This window comes from Ascaphus truei, chromosome 15, assembly GCF_040206685.1.
Source record: "Ascaphus truei isolate aAscTru1 chromosome 15, aAscTru1.hap1, whole genome shotgun sequence".
NCBI lineage: Eukaryota > Metazoa > Chordata > Amphibia > Anura > Ascaphidae > Ascaphus > Ascaphus truei.
Window position 1 is genome coordinate 41,011,576 of NC_134497.1, and position 25,702 is coordinate 41,037,277.

General features: G+C 51.0%; 1 protein-coding gene across 3 annotated transcripts in view; it reads right to left on the bottom strand.

The window, feature by feature from the left end:
- Positions 1-268: 268 nt before the first annotated feature.
- Positions 269-25,702, bottom strand: part of LOC142466860 (uncharacterized) — a 139,676-nt gene continuing 114,242 nt past the window's right edge. The window contains exons 1-3 of one of the 3 annotated variants that reach the window (XM_075572388.1): positions 18,500-18,674; positions 10,920-11,108; positions 269-2,905 (exon numbers count right to left, since the gene is read on the bottom strand). In XM_075572388.1, the coding sequence (XP_075428503.1) occupies positions 277-2,799 (2,523 nt within the window). In that variant the 5' untranslated portion in view covers positions 2,800-2,905; positions 10,920-11,108; positions 18,500-18,674 and the 3' untranslated portion in view covers positions 269-276. Of the gene's footprint in view, positions 2,906-10,919; positions 11,109-18,186; positions 18,442-18,499; positions 18,675-25,702 lie in introns of those variants that run through there. The other 2 variants (XM_075572390.1, XM_075572389.1) reach the window with 2 other exon arrangements.

The following is a 25,702-nucleotide window of genomic DNA, read 5'->3' on the forward strand; positions in this document are numbered from 1 at the left end:
TGTATGTTCAGGCTGGATGACACACTAAATCCCTTCCCACATTCCCCACATACATGCGGTCTCTCCCCTGTGTGTGTCATCTTGTGTTTGTTCAGGTGGGTTAACCGTCTAAATCCCTTCCCACATTCCCCACATACATATGGTCTCTCCCCTGTGTGTATCCTCTTGTGTTTGTTCAGGCTGGATGACACACTAAATCCCTTCCCACATTCCCCACATACATACGGTCTCTCCCCTGTGTGTATCCTCTTGTGTTTGCTCAGGCTGGATAAGTCACTAAATCCCTTCCCACATTCTCCACATACATGCGGTCTCTCCCCTGTGTGTGTCCTCGTGTGTGTTCAGGATGGATAACACACTAAATCCCTTCCCACATTTCTCACATACATACGGTCTCTCCCCTGTGTGTATCCTTTTGTGTTTGTTCAGGCTGGATGACACACTAAATCCCTTCCCACATTCCCCACATACATACGGTTTCTCCCCTGTGTGTATCCTCTTGTGTTTGATCATGCTGGATAAGTCACTAAATCCCTTTCCACATTCCCCACATACATGCGGTCTCTCCCCTGTATGTGTCCTCTTGTGTATGTTCAGGCTGGATGACACACTAAATCCCTTCCCACATTCCCCACAAACATAAGGTCTCTCCCCTGTGTGTATCCTCTTGTGTGTGTTCAGGGTGGATAAGTCACTAAATCCCTTCCCACATTCTCCACATACATGTGGTCTCTCCCCTGTGTGTGTCATCTTGTGTTTGTTCAGGTGGGTTAACCATCTAAATCCCTTCCCACATTCCCCACATACATATGGTCTCTCCCCTGTGTGTATCCTCTTGTGTTTGTTCAGGCTGGATGACACACTAAATCCCTTCCCACAGTCCCCACATACATACGGTCTCTCCCCTGTGTGTATCCTCTTGTGTTTGCTCAGGCTAGATAAGTCACTAAATCCCTTCCCACATTCTCCACATACATGCGGTCTCTCCCCTGTGTGTGTCCTCTTGTGTGTGTTCAGGATGGATAACACACTAAATCCCTTCCCACATTCCCCACATACATACGGTTTCTCCCCTGTGTGTATCCTCTTGTGTTTGATCATGCTGGATAAGTCACTAAATCCCTTTCCACATTCCCCACATACATACGGTCTCTCCCCTGTATGTGTCCTCTTGTGTATGTTCAGGCTGGATGACACACTAAATCCCTTCCCACATTCCCCACATACATGCGGTCTCTCCCCTGTGTGTGTCATCTTGTGTTTGTTCAGGTGGGTTAACCGTCTAAATCCCTTCCCACATTCCCCACATACATGCGGTCTCTCCCCTGTGTGTATCCTCTTGTGTTTGTTCAGGCCGGATGACACACCAAATCCCTTCCCACATTCCCCACATACATACGGTCTCTCCCCTGTGTGTATCCTCATGTGTTTGCTCAGGCTGGATAAGTCACTAAATCCCTTCCCACATTTTCCACATACATGCGGTCTCTCCCCTGTGTGTGTCCTCTTGTGTGTGTTCAGGATGGATAACACACTAAATCCCTTCCCACATTTCTCACATACATACGGTCTCTCCCCTGTGTGTATCCTCTTGTGTTTGTTCAGGCTGGATGACACACTAAATCCCTTCCCACATTCCCCACATACATACGGTTTCTCCCCTGTGTGTATCCTCTTGTGTTTGATCATGCTGGATAAGTCACTAAATCCCTTTCCACATTCCCCACATACATGCGGTCTCTCCCCTGTATGTGTCCTCTTGTGTATGTTCAGGCTGGATGACACACTAAATCCCTTCCCACATTCCCCACAAACATAAGGTCTCTCCCCTGTGTGTATCCTCTTGTGTGTGTTCAGGGTGGATAAGTCACTAAATCCCTTCCCACATTCTCCACATACATGCGGTCTCTCCCCTGTGTGTGTCATCTTGTGTTTGTTCAGGTGGGTTAACCATCTAAATCCCTTCCCACATTCCCCACATACATATTGTTTCTCCCCTGTGTGTATCCTCTTGTGTTTGTTCAGGCTGGATGACACACTAAATCCCTTCCCACATTCCCCACATACATACGGTCTCTCCCCTGTGTGTATCCTCTTGTGTTTGCTCAGGCTGGATAAGTCACTAAATCCCTTCCCACATTCTCCACATACATGCGGTCTCTCCCCTGTGTGTGTCCTCTTGTGTGTGTTCAGGATGGATAACACACTAAATCCCTTCCCACATTTCACACATACATACGGTCTCTCCCCTGTGTGTATCCTCTTGTGTTTGTTCAGGCTGGATGTCACACTAAATCCCTTCCCACATTCCCCACATACATACGGTTTCTCCCCTGTGTGTATCCTCTTGTGTTTGATCATGCTGGATAAGTCACTAAATCCCTTTCCACATTCCCCACATACATATGGTCTCTCCCCTGAATGTGTCCTCTTGTGTTTGTTCAGGCTGGATGACACACTAAATCCCTTCCCACATTCCCCACATACATACGGTCTCTCCCCTGTGTGTATCCTCTTGTGTGTGTTCAGGCTGGATAACACACTAAATCCCTTTCCACATTCCCCACATACATGTGGTCTCTCCCCGGTCTGTGTCCCCTTCTGTAGGTTCTGGTCTGATAACCAAGTCAGACTCTTCCCACTAACTCCATGATCTTTTCCTTTGGAAGCTGCTAATATATATCTTTTGGAATGAGAAGCAGTTACATTGTTTATTAATTGCTTTGACTGGTTGAAAGATGCATTTTCTGTCATATTCATTGGAATGTTGCAAGATTGTTCTGTCCTCATCTTTTCCATATTCTCATTTGGGTGTTTGAGCTTCAGATGTTTGAGGAGGTTACCTGACTGCTAAAAGCAACCTTGCAGTGCTGGCATGGGTAGATTATTGGAGCTTGTTTTTGTACTAGACGAGACAAAAAAAGTCACTGTTACACAAACTGTCTTACAAAAGGCCATGAAGGAGAGGTAAGTTGGGATATCACAAAAAGTTCAGGATGAAAGTAAACTGTAGATGTACATTGTAAAGATGAAGGGTTTAGTACAATATGTGCAGCATTAGGGCCGGGAGAATAGATGTAGTGGATCATACATTCAAAGTGGATCCTAATATTTAACGATTTAAAAGGAAATCTCACTAGCTGCAAAACACCAATTAAAGTGGCAGAAATCTTTTCAAATCCTCTGATAGATAGTAAGTCGATAGTTTCAGTCATGAAGGTAAAATTAAAAACTGTTTGTACAATGAATAGAATACATGTCTCATTAGAATCTCACATATCAGTCACCGGGTGTTCCCGTTCCCGCACCATGTACCAGGTCTCTAATAGTTATAGGATGACCCAACTTTCTGCTAAATCTCCATTGTTAAATCAGGAACCAAATGCCCAATTATTGTATTTGACATCGTAGATGTTATTCAGACTTAATTAAGCTATACCAATATCATCCAGTGACTTCTAGAACTGTGTTAATTGTTTTATACAATTGTTTAAAGGTTTTTTTTTTTTAAGGGAACAAGGAGTCTGTTACCGATTCTCCCCATTTTATTAAACACTATGATATATATTATCTTTATGTGTGTGTGTGTAAACATTGTATTTGATAAAACACTATGATATAGATATAAATATAGATACACACAAAAAAAATTGTGGTGTACTTGATTAAGTGCCCGTGCTGCATGGCTTATGTTGACGAGACCCCCGTAAACTCAAGGAGAGGGTGAGCCAGCACCAATCAACAATCCGGTGCCATGTACAATACCAGCCGGTAGTCAGCCCATTTTTTGTCAGCAGGGTACAGTATCAGCCAGCTACGGGTGCAAATAATAGACCTTGTCTTGAAACCAATACGTGGGGGCAATAGGGTTGTTATCCTTAAAAAACGTGAAGCCGGAGGCGCATGCGCGATGGCAAGGGAGGTAGACGCTTAGGCTAAGAGCTCCCGTCCCCGCCACGCGAAATACATAAATACGCATAATTTTGAACACATCCACAAACTTTAAAGTGCCTAATATCGCTAGGGGAATACCCCAGGATGGCCCCACAGTCAACTAAAAAGAAGCAGACCGGCGATTTACGAAAGTACATGAGCTGGGCGGCAACGAAGGGGGCCGAGGCAGAAATGGCGCCGGGTTCCGCCGCAGGCTCTGAATCAGAGCTGGAGGAGGAGGTGGAAGACACAGCGGGCCAACTCCCGGTCAGAAGATGCGACTTCGACCGGTTATATAACAGCATGAAGTCGCTCTTCCGCGCTGAAATCCAAGAGCTAAAAAAAGAGGTTCAGGGCCTTGGTGAACGAACCGGAGCTTTAGAGGACAGTGTGACAGCCATTACTACCACCACGAGGAAGGCTGAGAAAAGGGCAAACCATCTCCAGGCCCAGATCACAGAACTGGCCGACAGACAGGAGGACTCCGAAAATAGAGACCGCAGGAGTAACCTCCGCATCAGAGGAATAACAGAGGACATCCCAGAAATAAAGGACTTTGTCTCACGCTGGCTGTCTTCCTTATTACCGGAGGTCCCGGCGGCGGAGCTGGCAATGGACCGCTGCCACCGAGCCCTCCGGAGTCGGCCAACAGCCAGTGACCAGCCGCGAGATGTAATAGTGAGGATGCATTATTACAGCACCCGTGAGGCTGCACTGCAAAAGGCGAGAGGCCCTGAGTCCTGTAACTCTGAGGGGATCCCTCTCCAACTATACCAAGATTTATCCCCTATCACCCTGGCCCGTAGATAGAAACTGGTGCCGGTAACCAAACTGCTACGTGATCGGGCGATCAGATACAGATGGACCTTTCCATTCGGACTCCTGGTCCTGAAGAATGGGAAGGCCATCTCCATGAAGGAGCCTGAAGATGCCCCGGAGTTCCTCCGCAAACTGGGAATTGAGGACGGCCCAGCACCGGCCCCCAGGAGAGCTCAGAGCCCTACGACGGAATCGCAACAGGCATCCAGTTCTAAAAAAAATAAAGATCGGGCAGCAGAGGGAGAGGCGGACTGAAACCGGCAGTAATGGCAACTATCCTTAGTTGGCTACAGTTGAGCCACTGTTCAAATCCCACATAAGGCCACCCTGAGAACGTCGAAAGCTGAAAACCAAGACGTAAGGATGTCGAGACTACTCCACCAAAGCTAACAGATATCACAGACACTCGTAAATACTTACCGAACCTGCGAACCCAGAGGCTGAAAAGTCTCAGTCTACCCTATGGGAGGCCCATAAGGCGACATTACGAGGAGAACTCATAGGGATCGCAAGTAGACGGAAGAAAGAAAGGGAAAAAAAGATTCTTACTTTACAATCTGACCTAAAGTCCCTCTCCGCTCTACACAAACAATATAAACAAACACAGTCCCGGTCATTTCACACAATGTAAAGGGCTTTAATAGTCCACAAAAAAGACGTATGGCCATGACAGACTATAAACGTCTGAACCCTGACGTTATCCTCATACAGGAGACACACTTTTCCCGACGCAACTCCCCTACATACCTAGACAGCAGATACCAGACCTGGGTGGCTGCCTCCGCAAATAAGAAAAAAAGAGGAGTCGCAATCCTGTTGCACAACCGCATTTCACTAGACATAAAAACCATAAAGAAAGACGCAAACGGCCGGTTCATAATAGTGATTGGGACCATCCACGGTCAACCGATCACCATAGCAAACGTTTATGCCCCTAGCGACCGCGCAGTTTCATTTTTCGACAGATTCTTCAAGATCCTACAAACAATAGCACAGGGTGCAATAATATTAGGAGGGGACTTCAACCACACACTTGACCCACACACAGATAGATGCACCCAGGGCGGACAGAAAAATCCACAGGGTAGAGCTGCCTGGATCAGAGGCCTTAGGGCCAATAATCTGGTTGATATCTGGCGTGAGCAACACCCAGGGGATAGAGAATACACATTTTACTCCCACCCACACGACAGATACAGCAGAATAGACTACCTCTTTGTGACCAACAGAATGGTTTCGCAGATCTCCCACACGGGCATCCATGATATTTCATGGTCCGATCATGCACCAGTAGAGCTGCGGTGCACCGATTTTACACTGAGCAGGCCGGGAGCGACCTGGAAACTCAATGAGTTCTTACTTAAAATCCCCGAGGTGGAACAATTAATTGGGGGAAAGATCAGGGATTACTTCAACGAGAACACGGGTAGCGTGGCGTCTCAGTCTACCCTAGGCCTGGCTGGACGCCAAAACACAACTCAACTTACTGATGGCCTCCCGAGCTGAAAAGGAGCTGACTTGGTCCAAACGGAAATTTTATGAGCGTGCCAACAAACCAGATACCCCGCTTGCCCGCAAACTCCGAAACACGAGTAGTAATTTTCACATACAGTCAATTCGAACTAACAAAGGTGGCCTAACTTCTGACCCAAAACAAATTGTGGAAGAGTTTAAAACATTCTATGAGACCTTATACGATGGAGCGAAGGTCTCCCATTGTGAGACCACGCGTAGGCAACTGAAGACATTCCTGAAGGAGGCAAATCTACCCAAACTGAGCAGAAAGGAAGGGGAGGCGCTACAGGTAGATTTTACAGATGAGGAAATCTCAGAGGTAGTCAAATCACTAAAGCCGTCAAAAGCCCCAGGCCCAGACGGCTTTTCTAACCTATATTACAAAAAATTCCGTAAACTGTTAGTCCCTCATCTGACTAAGTTATTTAACTCATTCCTAGAGGGTGCCCCTATACCCGGCCAAATGCTCCAAGCGTCCATCTCAGTGATCCCAAAACCAGGGAAGGACCCAGCTGATTGCAAGAGTTATCGCCCGATTTCATTGATTAATTCCGACACAAAAATTTTCTCCAAACTCTTGGCAAACCGCCTAAATGCGGTTATGCCTAAGCTGGTCCACCCAGATCAAGTAGGGTTCATCTGCGGGAGGCAGGCGGCGGATAACACCAGACGGATCATAGACTTAATTGATGTGGCCCAAAAACATAATATACCGTCCATGGCTCTTAGCTTAGACGCCGAAAAAGCCTTTGACCGAATTGATTGGCCCTACCTCACAGAGACGCTTGGGGAGTTTGGGGTGGAAGGGAGAATGTTGGGCGCCATTCTAGCTCTGTATAGAGAACCGAGGGCGAAGATCAGGCACCAGGGCTTCCCCTCGGAGGAATTCCCGATACGGAGTGGCACCAGGCAGGGCTGCCCCCTGTCCCCATTACTATTCGCACTATGCATCGAGCCCTTGGCGGCACATATTCGTAATAATCCAGATATAACGGGGATCCAAATTCAAGACCAGTCACATAAAGTGGCCCTATATGCAGATGACATTATTTTAATGCTGTCAAAGCCCCTTACCTCTCTGCCAAACGTCTTCAGCTTACTAGACTCATTTAACAAGATCTCGGGGTTCAAAATTAATCAAACGAAGTCAGAAGCGCTAAATTTAAACCTGCCAAAGGTCACGGCAAAACTCATAGAACTAAATTTTAACTTTAAATGGCAAGCCTCCTCTATTAAATACCTAGGGGTAAATATCACCAAAGATTATAGTGCCCTCTATAAAGCAAATTACCCCAGACTGATAAGGACACTGATGGAGGATCTCAGGCTCTGGTCGGGCTATGCAATCTCATGGATCGGCAGGATCCAAAGCCTTAAAATGAACCTCCTTCCCAGAATCCTGTACCTCTTCCAGACCCTCCCGGTGCAGGTGGCCGGGGCCGACATCCTCCGTCTGCAGTCCTCCATGGTGAAGTTTGTCTGGGGTAACAAAAAACCTTGAATAAAAGCTAGTACGTTAATTCGCCCTACCCTACGAGGAGGACTTGGGGTACCTTGTTTGATGGCCTACTTCCAAGCAGCACAATTATCACAAATAGTACAGTGGCACATGCCATCGGAACTACGACGGTGGGTGGAGCTAGAAAGCATATGCTGCCTCCCTGTGGACTTGCGGGACTTAATCTGGCTCCCAAAAAGGGTCCAGAAGTCTATGCGGGTGCCGCTGGCGGCACTGAAGAGCTCGTTGGCAGTTTGGGGAGCCACCAGATATAAATGTGCTCTCACCACCCAGCACACATATATGACCCCGTTTGTGGGGAACCCTGATTTCGCTCCGGGCATGTCAGCTGGGAACCTGGGGGCCTGGAAAAAAAAGGGCCTCACAAAGCTCCTACATCTGAAAGGTAGTCCACTATTAAAATCATTTGACCAAATTAAATCTGAAACAGGAATACCAAATTCCGAATTTTTTAGATACCTCCAGATTAGAGCTTTTTACAACAAAATCCCTAACCGCCCTAAGCGTACTAATTTTGAGCAGCTGTGTTCAAGAGGTATGGACACTACGGGACTTACTTCTACGATCTACAGAGGGGTGGTCTGTCCTATTCTCACAGACGACACTAAATTAAACTACAGACGCGCATGGGAAGCCGACCTAGGGGAGACCTTAGACGACGAAGACTGGGACTCAATAGTGCTGGCGGCAGCCAAAAGCTCAATCTGCACGACCCTGAAGGAGAACGCATATAAGGTCCTAATGAGGTGGTATCTCACCCCGATACGATTAGCAAAGTTTGTTAAAGATTACCCCCCATTGTGCCCCAAACAATGTGGGGAGCCTGCAGACTTGTTGCACATGCTGTGGGGGTGCACCAAAGTGGCTCCTTTATGGGAGGAAATCCAAAATTGGCTGACGAGAATTCTCGGGTGCCCGGTCCCCTTGGACCCTTGGCTGTTCCTGCTGGGCAGGCGCAGGCGAGGGCTAAGTAGACCGGCACAAAAACTGATTGCACATTTTGCAACAGCCACGAGGTGTGAACTTGCTGCACTGTGGAAACAACCAGAACTACCCACAATTACGAAAATTCGAAACAGAATTTGGTATGTTTGCCGGATGGAGCAATTGACGAGTCTGGTCAATGACACCGGCACAAACTTCCTAAAAACGTGGGCCCCTTGGCTAGACCAATCAGACATCCCAGGGGTGAATGCCACCAATATCCTGCTCTGATAAGATGAAATGCGTTCTCCTGGGGGGAGACAGCACAGACAATGACAGACCAGAATACTGGTAGGGCAGCCGTGGACGAACAGCATGACGGTGAAGGGAAAAATCCTGACCAAACAAGACGCGAAGATGGTGGTCGCAGAACACAAGCAGGAGAGGTGCTTCACTTGGCCTCCCCCCCCTCCTGGGTTCGTCTTGTCCGTCTAGTTTGTCTGTCGTTTTTATTCTTTTCATTTGCTTTTCCCCTATGATATGTCAGTACATGTACTGTTCGACTTTAAAAAACAAAATATTGGGCTCGAAACTATCCATGTATGCTTGCGGGTTGTCAGACACTGTATGCACTGTTTCATGTCCCAATAAAAACTTTTTTGTTGAAAAAAAAAAAAACGTGAAGCCTTCTGGATACCCGCGTTGGGGACATTACAGTACATCCCCATGGTCTTAATCGTCATTATGACTTGACCGGTTTCTGAGGATTGGACTTTGTATAATTAAAGGATGCCTGTGTTGGTTGGTTGTGGTGTGAGGCTATCTGGGAGAGTGGTGTTTTATTATTTTGCTACCCCATGTGTGTCAACCATTACAAGTATGCTCCTCTTAGTCCTTGCACGTGCTATGTGAACCCGCTCTATTTCAGTGTTTTCACGTGGTCTATTATTTGGGTTTCCCGTCTATCTTTGTGTGTGTCTGAAGGGCTCTATGCAGTACTGTTCAAACCTCTTGTCTATGACTACACCCAGGCTACTGATGTGGTGTTTGCCTGTGTGATGTTGTTCAGCTCCTCTGTTTTGGACTTTTTAATATTGCCTGGGAATTTTTGACTGTTCACTCATTTCACAGGCTTCTTTTGTTTACCTTGTCCTGTCTATTCTCCCCCACCACACCCCCTTTATTCCCTCTGCTTACTTACTATTTATGTGTATTTATTGTACTTTTTTTTATTTTGTTTTCACTGTTGGTTGACTAGTCAGTTAGGGATGTTGTCTTTTTGTGTATATATAGTGACTATGGCATTTTGTGGGGAACACACATTTAGAAGGTTCTGCAAAAGGTTCCCTTATACAGTACATCTAATATTCTAGTTTAGAGTAGAAGGAATTTTATTAGTTCTTTCCTTGGGCAGTGTACGATCTGTATATTAAGGGAAGCTTATGCTAATTTGTGATCAATGCACATGCTCTGTAGTGCTGGTCAGACAAGTAGCATACAGGTTACACAGCTGTTTTAGGTTGGGCGATTATGACTTTAGTGCCTTTTGTATGTGTGTTCCACCCTATATATTCTGTCCCTGCTTCATTGACAACACAGAGCTTGAGAAAAGACCTTGTGGTCTGAAACGTACGTCGCTCTGGAGTTTTGGTGATTGCTTGATGATTTATTGAGATTAAATAATCCTTTTTCTATTGAGTGTGCTGCAGACTTCATGTTTTTGTTGAGAGATATCTATCTATATATAGATTATATATTATTTATATGCAGTTTATTGCCCATTATATACATAGGAATAACAGGGCCAAAGCCAGCCTGGGGTAGGTGATAAAATATTTGCTGTATTTCTGCCGTTCATCCTGTTCCAATAAATATCGGAACTTGATGTATGGCAGTTTTGACTTGAAAATGCGGTATTATGCCTGGTTTGATAAGATCCGATGCTTTTAACGGGTCAGATAAAGAGTGCTTTATTTATGGCGCTGCAACGCTGATTCATTGCACGCTAATAATTTTTATGGGCGGTAATACGGCATTTTTGGTTACCGCAGCTTGATATATCCGGCCCTTTCACTCAAGTTAGGTTTAGTGATATTAAGTTCTAGTTGACCAGTAATGGTGTATGCAGATCTATCAATATTTGCAGTTAAACATCAGTAATAAGATAATAGAGATGTAAAAACCATAAAACACACAGATTCCTGATTACCTAGTGCTGGCGCGTTACTTTTCCACAATGTACCACACTTGATACCAAGCTCTTTCCCATATTCATCTCCATACCAGACCAGGAGCCCTGTGTGTGGGGGGAGGTCTGTGCAGGTTCTGTAGTATTTTCCTGTGGTACTGCAACGCCACAAGGTTCTGTTCTTCCTCGTTTCTCGCACAATTTACAAACCTAAAATTGGAACAGTTAGTGAGGTCTCAAAGTAATATCTATTTTATAAAGGAAGAGCTGAAAAAGGTTTCAAGTTGTTAATAATGTGACTTGTCTTTTCTTTCTTCTCTACAGTTTTTGAGGTGGACAGAAGTTAATGGAGAGCAATGTATATACGATGGCTCACTTGTATGTACCCAGTTTGAAAGGAATGGGAGCCAGAGGCCACACCAGTGACTACTTTCCAACTACTTAAAAAAAAAAAACACCTACAATTAAAAAGTCCTCGACAAGATGCACAAGTGCCACAAATGTGAGTTTTCTTCTGGTGGAACTAAACAGAAACAGAAAGTGGGGTTAATGTAACATGGTGACCACTTTTTAAGCTATGGGATACCAGGAAATTATAGGTGTTGCAGTTGTTCTGAAATAGCCTTTGCACTGGAGATACATTCTGTCACCAACAAACAGGTGCCGATATAAAAAGCCGATTTATTAAACACAAAAGTGTAATCAAGAAAGGTACCGATCCGACCATCTGGGCACAGCACTGTGTCCAACACAAGCATACTATAGCAGCCACGAGAGTAATGGGCATAGAAATTGTTCCACCGGGAACATTGTTTGCTGTGCCCCCCTGCCTGCTCTCCTTCGTTGTGCGCGCGCCGCCCCCCTCTTACCTCGCGCGCACCGGAGTCGTGTCACGTGACCCGCAGCGTCATTTGATGTCACTTTAGCAAGACAACCGTGATGTGTCTGAAGACGGCTGAATCCCGGTAAGTAGAGGTTGCAGAGGCCTTGCGCGGTCCCCCCAACATTTAATTTAAATGCCTTGGGAAAGAGTGTGGGACCTCTGCAACCGTCTGCCACCCCCAAATAAAATCTCGTGCACCGCTGCCCTGCATAGGGACACAGCATTATTAAAACGTGAAGCTTACTGGATATTCCATCTGCGTACCAGTAATGGAGGTGGATTTAACAAGCAGCTTAATCTGAAGTTCTTTCTTGACAAGCATTCATTTTTATTTTTCAGAAGTGGATCGGCGCCCTGACACCTCCGTCCTCTTCATCTTTTCATACTAACTGGAAGTCTTAAATATGGATCCAGAATTACGTAAGCTGTTTGCTGGTTCCATTTCAGTGTTACTTCCCTTTGTTAGTCTTTTATGTTTTATGTTAGTCTGTTTATGTTGTTAGTCTCGGGTTCTGTCTTTTACCGTTTCTGTTCACTTTAGTGTACTGTTTATTAAGAGATTATTGTCTTGTTTGTATAATAATGTCACCTCTTTATGTTTAGAATAGTATTTTTCCTGCCACTTTGGGGATGTCCACAGGGACACTGTAAATGGGATTGGATCTTTATTTCCCTGATGTGAGGTAAAGCCTTTTTGCCTTGATACACTCTGCTGCCTGAATGTTACGATCAGCCATTGTTAGGCGTCCAGTTGCCATGACAGTGGAGGGACATGCTCCGTCTGTGGGCGCATGCGCTATGCGTCCCTTGCTTGCCGGCACACATGCACTGTAAGCCGCTTAAAGCCTGTGTATTCGACGCATGCGTGGCAGCTCCCTGACTAGCCTGCGTGCTGTGCACATGCGTGCTCATGGTGGGTCTATGCCCGGAGCGCGTTATGCGCATGCGCGGTGTGCTACTGGGTGATTTGCTCTCTCTGCTCATGCGCGCACCTCCGTGTCAGAGCTGTGATGTCATGGGAGATGCAGCATTGGCGCCATGGGATACCTGTAGCGAGGTAACAGGTGAGAACATGGGGTATATATACTTCACTTGGGTGCCTGATGTTTAGCCCTCACCTTGACAAAGACTGCTTATGCAGTCAAAACGTTGGAATTGGATTTGCTAATAAATCACCCTTTTTGCCATACCGTGTGCCTGGTTGCTTCCCTCTTGCTCCGTGATTCCTCTGGGGTAGTACAGGATCTCCCCCATGTCCACGAGCACCAGCAAATTGACGTTATTTATGCCATTATCGTGTTCTGTAACCCTCTCTGCATTCACTGGTATGTACCCACAGTTTGAAAGGGATGGGAGCCACAGGCCTCACCAGTGACTACTTTCTTATTACTTAAAAAGTGTAAGGAATCAGGGAACACGTCCCTTGCGGCGTGTTCCCTCCTTACCTCCCGAAAGTACCGCCGCCCGTGCATGCACCCCCGCTAAAGTTAAAGAGCGCGCGCATACCCGCTCCTCTTCTACTGCTGCCACGGAGCTGGACTCCGCCTCCTGACGCGTCGTAACTCCCTAGCGCGCGGCGCACGCGTGTGATGTCACCCAACGATCCCCAGCTGCGTGTCAAGCACTGATTGCCACTTGTCTCCTGTGAACCTATCCCAGTCTCCGCTGGGGCCGAGCCCCCGCTCCGCCCCCTCTGCTATTGGTTTCGTGTTCCTATTTATATCCTGTTCCTGAACTTAGTCAGAGCTCACCATAATCCCTTGTAGCTCAGTGCTGTCTGGTCTTGTGCTTGGTTCTCGCTCTTATCTTTCCAGTCTCCATGTTCCTGACCCGGTCTGTCTGCGTACCTCCTCTAGATCTCGACCATGGCTACCTCTCCACCACGCTTACCTCTATACTCCCTGGACTCGGCTAACAGATACTGACTACGCGGCTCTCTCCTCTCCCAGACCATTGGCTTACGGACATGACTACGCTACCATCTCTAAGGTGAGTTTTCTTCCGGTGGAACTAAACAGAAAGTGGGGTTGATGTAACAAGGTGATGTAGCAGGAACGTGTTCCATTAGCAACCTGAGCGTATAACAGGCCCTGGACTGATTTGGAAACTGGACTATAGAAAAAGCCTTGCGCCACAGTCTAATGAGGTAACAATGTCGGTTTGGGCTTGAATAAGAAAACTAAAACTACAAAAGTGAAATCAGCCCCTGTAAGAAAAGTGTAACATTGTGCTCAAGTGCAGGGTCATGAACATATATGATCCAATACAGAAATGCTGTTTAAAGCATAAGGCCTCGGCCAAGCTCCCCGCTGGCGTGCTGAGGCTCAGGGAAAGCAGGTGCTTCCCCTGGCCTTAGACAGCGCGCCGTTAGGGGGCGTGCCGGGGGCGGGCCAGTGACGTCACGGAGCTGGTTCACCCTCATTGGGCGAACCGCTCACGTGACCGGCCCTGCGCTCCGGCAAGCGGGGAAATGTTACATTTCCCTAAGACCTACGCTTCCGCGCGCTTGCGGAAGCGTAGGCGAGCCCCTAAAGCCGCTCTCATTGCGGCTGTAGGGGCTCATTGCTGAGCGGAAGTGCGCCTCCGCCAGCAAGCAACAACCATGGACGAGGCCTAAAAGGAGTCAGTATGAAAAGGTATCATGCCGAGCACACCTCTGAGGAAGGCAGGCATGGCCTTGATGTCTCTGATTTAGAGAAGGAGGGCATCATACTATTAAAGCAGGAGAATAAAAAGGTGAGAGCGCACATGAAGTCTTAGGCTTTGTCCATAGTGAAAGCTTTGTCCATAGTGAAAGCGAGCGTAAGCGCTACTTGCCTCGCACGAGCTTTCCACTCCTGTGACGTGTGGACTGTAGGTTTTAGAAAGCGAGCGAGGGGGTGGGAGCGTCATGACGTGGGGATGGGCGTGTCATGACGTGGGGGTGGGGCGTGTCAAGGAAGTGTCATACATAAGAACACGCCTTTAGCAAATAAGAAAATGCAGAATGCCATGCAATTTACAGAAGTATTCTGCAAACATATATACACTGTAATGCATGAAAACATGCCCTGTTAAGAAAAATCCTGTGCAGTTCCTCACATCCCTGATAACCCCATTAACTGTCTATAAATCATGTGCTTTTCTGACAGCCTAAATAACCCATTAACTTTCTATAATCCCCATGCTGTTTCTTACATCCCGATAACCCCATTAACTTGTTAAAAAAAAAAAATGTATAAATTGTGATGCATTGTACATTAAAAACATTTTTTTTTATATAAAATGTGATGTACTACAAAAAAAACAAAAAAACAATGCTAATAATGGACAATACATCAGAAATTTGTCTCCATAAATGATCATTGATATTTCTGTCATGGTATGAATTAAAGGTTCACGTCTGTAAACCTCAGAAATCATTTTTAATGTGTCAGTCTTTGTAAATAATATTTGGGGGATCTGTGGAAGATGGGATTGTAGAATAAGATCTTTTAAGACCAAGTGCCAATGTTTCCTTATAACTTTCTTGATTACAGAGCCCCCTGCTCCCTCATACAGAGCCCCCCCGCTCCCTCACAGAGCCCCCCCGCTCCCTCACACAGAGCCCCCCCACCCCGCTCCCTCACACAGAGCCCCCCCACCCCGCTCCCTCACACAGACCCCCCCCCACCCCGCTCCCTCAGACCCCCCCACCCCGCTCCCTCACACAGACCCCCCCCGCTCCCTCACACAGACCCCCCCTCCGCTCCCTCACAGACCCCCCCCTCCGCTCCCTCACACAGACCCCCCCCTCCGCTCCCTCACACAGACCCCCCCCACCCCGCTCCCTCAGACCCCCCCACCCCGCTCCCTCAGACCCCCCCACCCCGCTCCCTCAGACCCCCCCACCCCGCTCCCTCACACAGACCCCCCCCGCTCCCTCACACAGACCCCCCCTCCGCTCCCTCACACAGACCCCCCCCCTCCGCTCCCTCACACAGACCCCCCCCTCCGCTCCCTCACACAGACCCCCCCCTCCGCTCCCTCACACAGACCCCCCCCTGCTCCCTCACACAGACCCCCCCCTGCTCCCTCACACAGACCCCCCCCCTGCTCCCTCACACAGACCCCCCCCGCTCCCTCACAGACCCCCCCCCGCTCCCTCACAGACCCCCCCCCTGCTCCCTCACAGACCCCCCCCCTGCTCCCTCACAGACCCCCCCCCTGCTCCCTCACACAGACCCCCCCCTGCTCCCTCACACAGACCCCCCCCCTGCTCCCTCACACAGACCCCCCCCCTGCTCCCTCACACAGACCCCCCCCCTGCTCCCTCACACAGACCCCCCCCCTGCTCCCTCACACAGACCCCCCCCCTGCTCCCTCACACAGACCCCCTCCCTGCTCCCTCACACAGACCCCCCCGCTGCTCCCTCACACAGACCCCCCCCTGCTCCCTCACACAGACCCCCCCCCTGCTCCCTCACACAGACCCCCCCCCTGCTCCCTCACACAGACCCCCCCCCTGCTCCCTCACACAGAACCCCCCCTGCTCCCTCACACAGACCCCCCCCTGCTCCCTCACAGACCCCCCCCCTGCTCCCTCACACAGACCCCCCCCTGCTCCCTCACACAGACCCCCCCCCCCTCTCCCTCACACAGACCCCCCCCCCTGCTCCCTCACACAGACCCCCCCCTGCTCCCTCACACAGACCCCCCCCCGCTCCCTCACACAGACCCCCCCCCCCGCTCCCTCACACAGACCCCCCCCCCCGCTCCCTCACACAGACCCCCCCCCCCGCTCCCTCACACAGACCCCCCCCGCTCCCTCACACAGACCCCCCCCCCGCTCCCTCACACAGACCCCCCCCCCGCTCCCTCACACAGACCCCCCCCCCGCTCCCTCACACAGACCCCCCCCGCTCCCTCACACAGACCCCCCCCGCTCCCTCACACAGACCCCCACCGCTCCCTCACACAGACCCCCCCGCTCCCTCACACAGACCCCCCCTCGCTCCCTCACACAGACCCCCCCCACACAGACACCCCCCACACAGACACCCCCCCCTCCCTCACACAGACCCCACCCTCCCCTCCCTCACACAGACCCCCCTCGCTCCCTCACACAGACCCCCCCCACACAGACACCCCCCCTCCCTCACACAGACCCCACCCTCCCTCACACAGACCACCCCCGCTCACTCACACAGACCCCCCCCGCTCCCTCACACAGACCCCCCCCGCTCCCTCACACAGACCCCCCCCCCCGCTCCCTCACACAGACCCCCCCCCCGCTCCCTCACACAGACCCCCCCCGCTCCCTCACACAGACCCCCCCCGCTCCCTCACACAGACCCCCACCGCTCCCTCACACAGACCCCCCCGCTCCCTCACACAGACCCCCCCTCGCTCCCTCACACAGACCCCCCCCACACAGACACCCCCCACACAGACACCCCCCCCTCCCTCACACAGACCCCACCCTCCCCTCCCTCACACAGACCCCCCTCGCTCCCTCACACAGACCCCCCCCACACAGACACCCCCCCTCCCTCACACAGACCCCACCCTCCCTCACACAGACCACCCCCGCTCACTCACACAGACCCCCCCCGCTCCCTCACACAGACCCCCCCCGCTCCCTCACACAGACCCCCCCCGCTCCCTCACACAGACCCCCCCGCTCCCTCACACAGACCCCCCCGCTCCCTCACACAGACCCCCCCCACACAGACACCCCCCCCCTCCCTCACACAGACCCCACCCTCCCTCACACAGACCCCCCCCACACAGACACCCCCCCTCCCTCACACAGACCCCACCCTCCCTCACACAGACCCCCCCCACCTCCCTCACACAGACCCCCCCCACACAGACCCCACCTCCCTCACACCCCCCCCACCTCCCTCACACAGACACCCCACTCACACAGACACCCCCCCCTCCCACACAGACCCCCCCCCCCTCCCTCACAGACCCCCCCCCCTCCCTCACAGACCCCCCCCCCTCCCCTCCCTCACAGACACCCCACTCACACAGACACCCCCCCCTCCCTCACAGACCCCCCCCCTCCCTCACAGACCCCCCCCTCCCCTCCCACACACAGACACCGCCCACGCTCCCTCACACACACACGCCCCCCCTCACACCTAGCCCCCCTCACCCAGACCACCCCCGAAGTGTTTCAAATATATATTTAATAAACTGTTCTTTTATGGATATTCCGAGGGCTCCTTAGGGGAGAACTTTTTTATTTCTTGTTATCGTATTATTCTGTCCCAGAGCACCACCAGCCCCCATTACTGGGAGCACATTGCTGGGTTGAAAAGAGAGAAAGAAAGAGATTACACTGCTCTCTGGTGCAGGGTTTATGAGCCTTGTGCTAAGGGAACCAGACCAGGATTTGGCAGCAGACCCCAGCACTCCCCCCTCTGTGTGTTATCTAACCTCTTGTACTGTATCTGTCATTATTAGGAGCTGGGGGCCCGGGGATAAAGGGGCGTGTCCGAAGCTGCGTCACCCGTCACCCACAATCCCTGTGTTGTTAGCAGCAGTGGCCCTCATCACGTGATACAGGAGGCGCGCTCCGGTAAAGGAGGTTCCCTGAGTTACAATGTGTGGGGGTTCTTCCCCTGCAGCAGCGGGGCTCGCTCATTGGTTAGCGCAGGAGAGGCTCAGGGGGCGTGTTTGAGCCCCCGCCTCAGTCCCTGCTGAAAGAAGGGGGGGGCAGCTATACAGGCGGCGGCGCGCGGACACTCACCACAGAGGGGGGATCCTGCCTGACTCTCCCGGCCCCTCCCAGCTGCTGCATGTGTGGGAGACGTTTCTGCTGCTGCTGCTGCTGCTGCTCTCTGCCCGGCTGAGAAGGGATTGCTTCCTGCTGCTCATGTGCCTCCGGTCTAGAGCGACCACGTGACCAGCAGCAGCCAATCACAGTAATAATAATAATAACCAGCAGCAGCCAATCACAGCAATAATAAGCACCAGAGGGGAGGGGTTAATGTTAAAGTGGAAGAGACACCATGAGACTGTCCCTGCCGGGGGCGTGGCTTAGAAGGACCACACGTGATTGATTTATTTATTTATTTATAAAATATTTTACCAGGAAGTAATACATTGAGCGTTACTTCTCGTTTTCAAGTATGTCCTGGGCACAGAGTAAGACAAATAATACATGGTTACAAATACAGTTACACAATGAGCAGGGTATACATTATATACAAGACATTGCGTGCACAGTTAAAGATAATATGTATTATGGGCGTATGAAACAGTTACAGACCAGGTTAAAATGTGAGACAGCCTTAGATTTGAAAGAACTTAAACTGGTGGTGGATGTGAGAGTCTCTGGTAGGTTGTTCCAGTTTTGGGGTGCAATGTAGAAGGAGGAGCGGCCGGATACTTTGTTGAGCCTTGGGACCATGAACAGTCTTTTGGAGTCTGATCTCAGATGATAAGTGCTGCAAGTGGTAGGGGTGAGGAGCTTGTTCAGGTAGCTGGGTAGCTTGCCCAGAAAGTATTTGAGGGTGAGACAGGAAAGGTGAACTTTGCGCCTAGACTCTAGTGATGACCAATCTAGTTCTTTGAGCATTTCGCAGTGATGTGTGTTGTAGTTGCATTGGAGAACAAAACGACAAATTGAATTGTAGAGGTTGTCAAGTTTGCTAAGGTGGGTTTGAGGAGCCGAGCCATATACTATGTCACCATAGTCAATAATTGGCATTAACATCTGCTGTGCGATACGTTTTCTGACCAGGAGACTTAGGGAGGATGTGTTCCTGTAGAGTATCCCTAGTTTGGCATAGGTCTTGGTTGTCAGGGTATCAATGTGCATCCCGAATATTAAGTGGGAGTCAAACCATATGCCCAGGTATTTAAAACTAGTGACAGGGGTTAGGGTGGTGTTAGCGTTGGTTCTAATCTGGAGCTCAGTCGCTGGAAGCTTTAAAAATTTAGTCTTGGTCCCAAACACCATTGTTACAGTCTTGTCAGTGTTTAAAAACAGTTTGTTTTGGGAAATCCAGTTTTCGAGTCTGAAAAAGTCAGACTGAAGTATGTGTTGAAGGTCTGAGAGGCTATGGCTGTGTGCATATAGGATTGTGTCATCTGCATACATGTGTATTGAGGCTTCCTGACAAGATGTAGGAAGATCATTAATGAACACTGACAAGAAAAGGGGCCAGAGAACAGAGCCTTGCGGGACGCCACAGGTGATAGCCAGGGGGTTAGAGTTGGCGCCAGAGATGGACACATGTTGGGATCTACCTGATAGGTAGGACTGAAACCAGTTTAAAGCATGCCTCCCTATTCCAGAGCTCTGGAGTTTGTTGAGCAGGATAGCATGATCAACAGTATCAAAAGTCTTTGCAAAATCTAGGAATACTGCACCAGTGAGTTGACCCCGTTCCATTCCACACTGGATTTCATTGCAAACTTTTAGCAGGGTAGTTACGGTAGAGGAGGAGCGCAGGAAGATACCGTGGTATATGTAAAAGAAATTAAACATATGTAGTGCAGACTGTAATCACTGCTACTGTTCCTTATAATCTGTAAGAATAGAACTCACAAAAATCGCTGTATAATATCACATGTCAGAGATCCATCTCTCTGACTGGAGCCCTTTCAACCGCAAATGCCAGGATTTCCCTCAATAGGTGAGTATGGTATGAAAATAAAGAAAAACCACAATAGTGCATACTATTCGAACTCAGTATATTGCAAAATCATCACGAGTATTATGAACTCACATTTTCCATACAATAATCAGGTAGGGGAGAGAACCGCCGGTAGATCTGGAGGACAGTTGCAAGCAGCTTCCCAGCATCTCACTCGCTCCTCGCTGTGTGCTTCCGCGTGACGCGTCACTGCCGTCGCGTCACTTCCGCTACCGCGTCACAGCTTAGGGCGGAAGTTCAAACTAGGTCTGGTGCCAGCTCTGATCTTGCCAGTCCTTCCGATCGTAGGTTCTCTGCTTCAACTCAGTGTATACCTATGGCTAATAAATATAAAAGAATATATATATATATATATATATATATATATATATATATGTAACGGTATTTCTGGCCCGGCCTGACCCACCCAATCTCACATTGGCCCCTGTGGTCTAACCGGACCCCATTACAGTGTAGATATGCCTGATGGTGCACCTGTTGGCTACAGGACTCCTGAGTCTCCCGCATGATGGTGTGTGGGGAGGACCCGTCAGAAAGGCAGCTGAGGTAGTGTGCTGAGTCTCACCTAGTTCCAGTGCAGCGCCTCCACCTCACCAGGGTCCCTGCGTCCGCATGGGGATGATCCTGACGAGGAACTCCTCGGTGGTGCAACCTCCTGTGTAATCATTGGACTCTCACACACAGGGGTTTCTCTGATCAGCTCCATCTTTATTGTCACGGCGGGCATGACTGCCCTCCACAATGGGTGTATTTAGCCGATCATCTCGCCCGTGCTCCCCTTTGATAGGTATGTCACCTAGATCAGGGATTCACTTATTCCCGCAGGAATCACTGTCCTGTGCCATGTCCCTGGACACAGCCTCCCATGGAGTTACTATAACATAACTGACACTCTGATAGAACTTGAACTCCTTCCTGAGCTCTGACAAGAGCTGGAACTCCTTCCTCCTCTCAGCAGAACTAACTTTTAAACACAGTGCTGTGCCTTATGTAAGCTTCTGAGGCTGACACACCTCTGACATCACTAACCATGGAGTCAGAGCATGTGACCAGTCCCAGCCATACACAGGGCACCCCACCAGGGTGTGAGGGGAAACCTCCATAATTACTGCCCACACTTACCAGGCCTTACTGCCAACAGGAGAGATGACTGTAGGCATTTTACATGACCGCTACATTCTCCCCCTGGTGAATCCCATCGTCCTCGCTGGGACCTAATTTTGTATACCTCTTTCCAGGAAGCACTGTAACGGAAAACATAATTAACATCACACAAATTTCCTCGTAATGCAGTACACATGAATACAGTCATCCGCCAAGCCCGCCCCGACCAGCAGCCACAGACCCGCGTGATGCGTTAGTACCCCCTAAAAATAGTGATCTGGGTCGGGTTTCCTCACCTCCCTGTTACCCATATCCAGGACCGTGACATAGTAATGCCTAGGCGATCCTCTCTCTGGCATATAGGTCACCCTATGTTTGTGAACATTTCTCCCTATGCTCCACACTCGCATCAGGGTGTCTATCCTTTCTTCCGCCTTCTTACCTACAATGGCGCTCCCCCTATTGACTAAATACAGCTCTATAGTCTCTTGGAGCCACTTTTCCCTATTGTCCTCAATTTCATCCATCAGGGGCTCCGGAACATAGGGATACTCCAACCCATGGGATTTTTTATATTTGACTATTATAGCCCTCTCCGCCCTACTGACCCTGGTCAGATCAGCATTACCTGCCCTCCCAGGTAACACCCATGATAGGGGCTCATCAGGATCGACTGGATCTGACAGTGTGTCGGGACCCATGGGCGCTATGTCTCTACGCTCCAGCTGGAACCACCTCTCCTGTAATTCCCTGTCCCTCTGCTCGGGTGTAAACTCTCCCTCTTTCCACCAGAAATCTACCACGTCCTCCCGCCGGATGAGGAACCGAGTACGGTCCATCCACGCGGAGTACCCTTCAAATAGCGGGGCCCACCACCGGGTCTCCTTAAATGGGTTAGGCCCTGGTTCCCTGTCGTCGTCAAACGAAAATACCCCTGACGACCTTGTGGATCGCGAGTTGAACCACCTCGAGGACCCCGGAGCCTTTACTGCCGGTTGGGGTGCTGTATCTGCTACCCTCAATTCTCCCCCTCCCCGTGAATCGCCCTCCGTAGCGCCACTGCGCTGCCTTTCCCCAGTCCGTCTTCCCTCGCCCCCCGGTGAATTGTCCACGTACTCCAGGCTAGGCGGTGAACCCGGTGACCGTGTGATGGGGGTAGGGGTATTAACTATGGCGGGGGTTTGGGCATAGGGGCACGGAACGGGACCCCACGGGGTTACGACCCGCTCCTGGCTGTCCGTAGACTGGTCCAAGGATGATGTCTCACCCTCCTCAGTCCTGAGATCGTCTCTCCAATTTCTGGGCCTTGTAAGTGATCGGGGACCTTCCCCCGATCGCCGAAGCGTCGCTGCTTTTTCTTCCTGGGTTCCGCTGTCGCCACCAGAAGTGACGTCCTCCCCGGAACCGGAAGCGTCGCCATCTCGCGTGGGACCCCCATGCGGGATCTCTTCCTCTATGACGACATCCGGTTGCTCCGCCGTCGCCACCGGAAGTGATGCCGTCTCTCCACGTGCGCGTTGGGCCTGGCGCGGCCCTTCCAGCGCTTCGCCGTCGGCTGCAACCAAGTAAGTAATAGGGCTGCTTGGCTTACCCGTCCGCAGGGGTGTAGGCGTCTCTCTCCCGTCTCCGCCAGGTCCTGGAATGGCGGGACTCCGTCGGTCGGATCGCCGATCTGGGGGGGACGTCCTGCCACTCACCCCACGGGGTGTCGTTCTCCCGGTATGCCTTTTCAGCTCCGCTTTTACCACCGCCAGCTCACGGAGGTCCTCGTCTGAGTAATCCCCTCGCCCGACTCGACTTAGGGGTCTCCGGGCGGGGTGACAGTCTCTTTTCCCCGAACGCGGGGGTTGATTCAGCCGCCTCAATCGCCAGTGACCCAGCCGACTTGACCGGCTCCAGTCCCTTGTTTCCGGGACTCGCGCGGTTGATCCATAGCGCGCCCGGGGACTCGGCGGAGCGCCTTGTCACGTCCACCGGGGGGTCAGCAGGCTGTATAGGAATGAATGTGGGCATAGGCCACAGGTACAAAGTCCCGCAATGAGGGCAACGTGCCGCCGTGTTGACCGTGCCTCCGGGCAGCCCGCATTGTAGGCATAGCCCAACCACCGTCTCTGTATTGGCCACCCTCACTACTAGCACCCCGCCGGGCACTGAGTAGGGCTGTGTAGAGACCATTGTGCCCACAGTGGAGGAGCAGGCCATTCTCTTTACAGGAGCCACTTCCTGTACAGGTCTCTCCTTCTCAGTGGTTCCTCGCAACTGACTGATGGAAGTTGCTGGATCCGCCACTCCCTGCTTCGGCTCCTCCCTTCTCTGACAGAGCTGGAACCCGCCCCCAGGGGTTGCAATAATGGGCGGGTCCCACAGGGGAATATCATGCCCCTTAATTAAGGCCGCACCTCTCTCAGTCCTGGTGGGCGCGGTTAGCGTTTTCGCGCCAATTTCCCCACAAGGGTGGGGGTCTTTTCCCGCGGCTAGTTCCCGCCTTTTCCTGGCAGCCGCCCTTCGTGCAAGATAGCCATCCTTTTTGCACGGCTCTTCTACGGCCGGAACTACTTTTTGTAGTGGCGCCGCCTGAATATCAGTCCCTGGGCCCAGTGGGTGCATCCCCACAGGCCATAGTTGAAAGTCACTCCCCCTGGTAGAAATCAGGGGAGGGTCCCATAAACTCAGCGGTTGACTCAGCACAGGGGCTGAATTAGTCACTGTCCATCCCGGCGCAGCCATAGCTTTCGCGCCATGCCCCCCTTCAGGGCGGGGCTCTGCTGTTCGCGCCATTCCCGGCCAGCTTTTTGCAAGTCCTGCACCAGCCACATTTTCTGTAACTGTCCCATGCGGTTTCCCTAGCAAGCGGGAACCGCCATTTTGGTTGACTTTTGAGCCCAAAAAGTCCATCTGTTGGCTCTCCTCACGGGGTTCTCCCCCAATTATAACAATTTCTTCACACTCTTCAAGGGTGGCCCCTCGCTGTCCCATACAGGATAAAAACGGGGCAGCCATAGCCTTCGCTCCGCTCCAGAGCAGCCTGGTCAATGACAACTTGGCGACAGTCTGCTCTTCAGTGGGTTGCACGCCACGTGTGCCCTCCCCATCAGCCTCTGTCCGCCATTTCATGTTCTCCGCACCACGCGGATCCTCCACTCTCTCGTAACAGTTGTCGTACATGGGGCTCCACTCTGCGGGGCAGCCACCACACCGGTACAATAAAGATCAGCTTCAGATGCACCACCACATGTGTACCTTATCTAGGTGTGACCCAGTGTTGCACTACCTCAGGCTAGGCTCACTCTCTCAGTGTCTGCTGTGACTCCTTCCTCCCAGTCTGTGCTCCCTACGGTGAGTGTCTGGAATGGGCTAGGTACTCTGGCTTCTGCCATGCAGTACTTGGGGCGTCTACCTGTCTTGGTCAGCCTAGCGCAGACCCTCTCCAGGACTCCTGACCAAGTTAACAGGCTATCCCTTCTGGCATCCTACCAACTAGCACTGCCTCAAGGTGACTCGGTCAGCTATAACCCGGCTCCAGACCCCTCACTCCTTTCAGGCCCCTAGGTCGTCCCTGCGAACTGACATACTCCATCAGCCCCCTGACCACCCCTAGGTCCGTCCCTACGCAGCACAAAGTGGCAGCAGACACTCTCCCTGTTTCCCAGTGTGCCTAGCTAGAGCCTGTCCTGATGACAGATCTGATCTCAGCAGCTCGCCTCCAAATGTAACGGTATTTCTGGCCCGGCCTGACCCACCCAATCTCACATTGGCCTCTGTGGTCTAACCGGACCCCATTACAGTGTAGATATGCCTGATGGTGCACCTGTTGGCTACAGGACTCCTGAGTCTCCCACATGATGGTGTGTGGGGAGGACCCGTCAGACAGGCAGCTGAGGTAGTGTGCTGAGTCTCACCTAGTTCCAGTGCAGCGCCTCCACCTCACCAGGGTCCCTGCGTCCGCATGGGGATGATCCTGACGAGGAACTCCTCGGTGGTGCAACCTCCTGTGTAATCATTGGACTCTCAAACACAGGGGTTTCTCTGATCAGCTCCATCTTTATTGTCACGGTGGGCATAGCTGCCCTCCACAATGGGTATATTCAGCCAATCATCTCGCCCGTGCTCCCCTTTGATAGGTATGTCACCTAGATCAGGGATTCACTTATTCCCGCAGGAATCACTGTCCTGTGCCAGGTCCC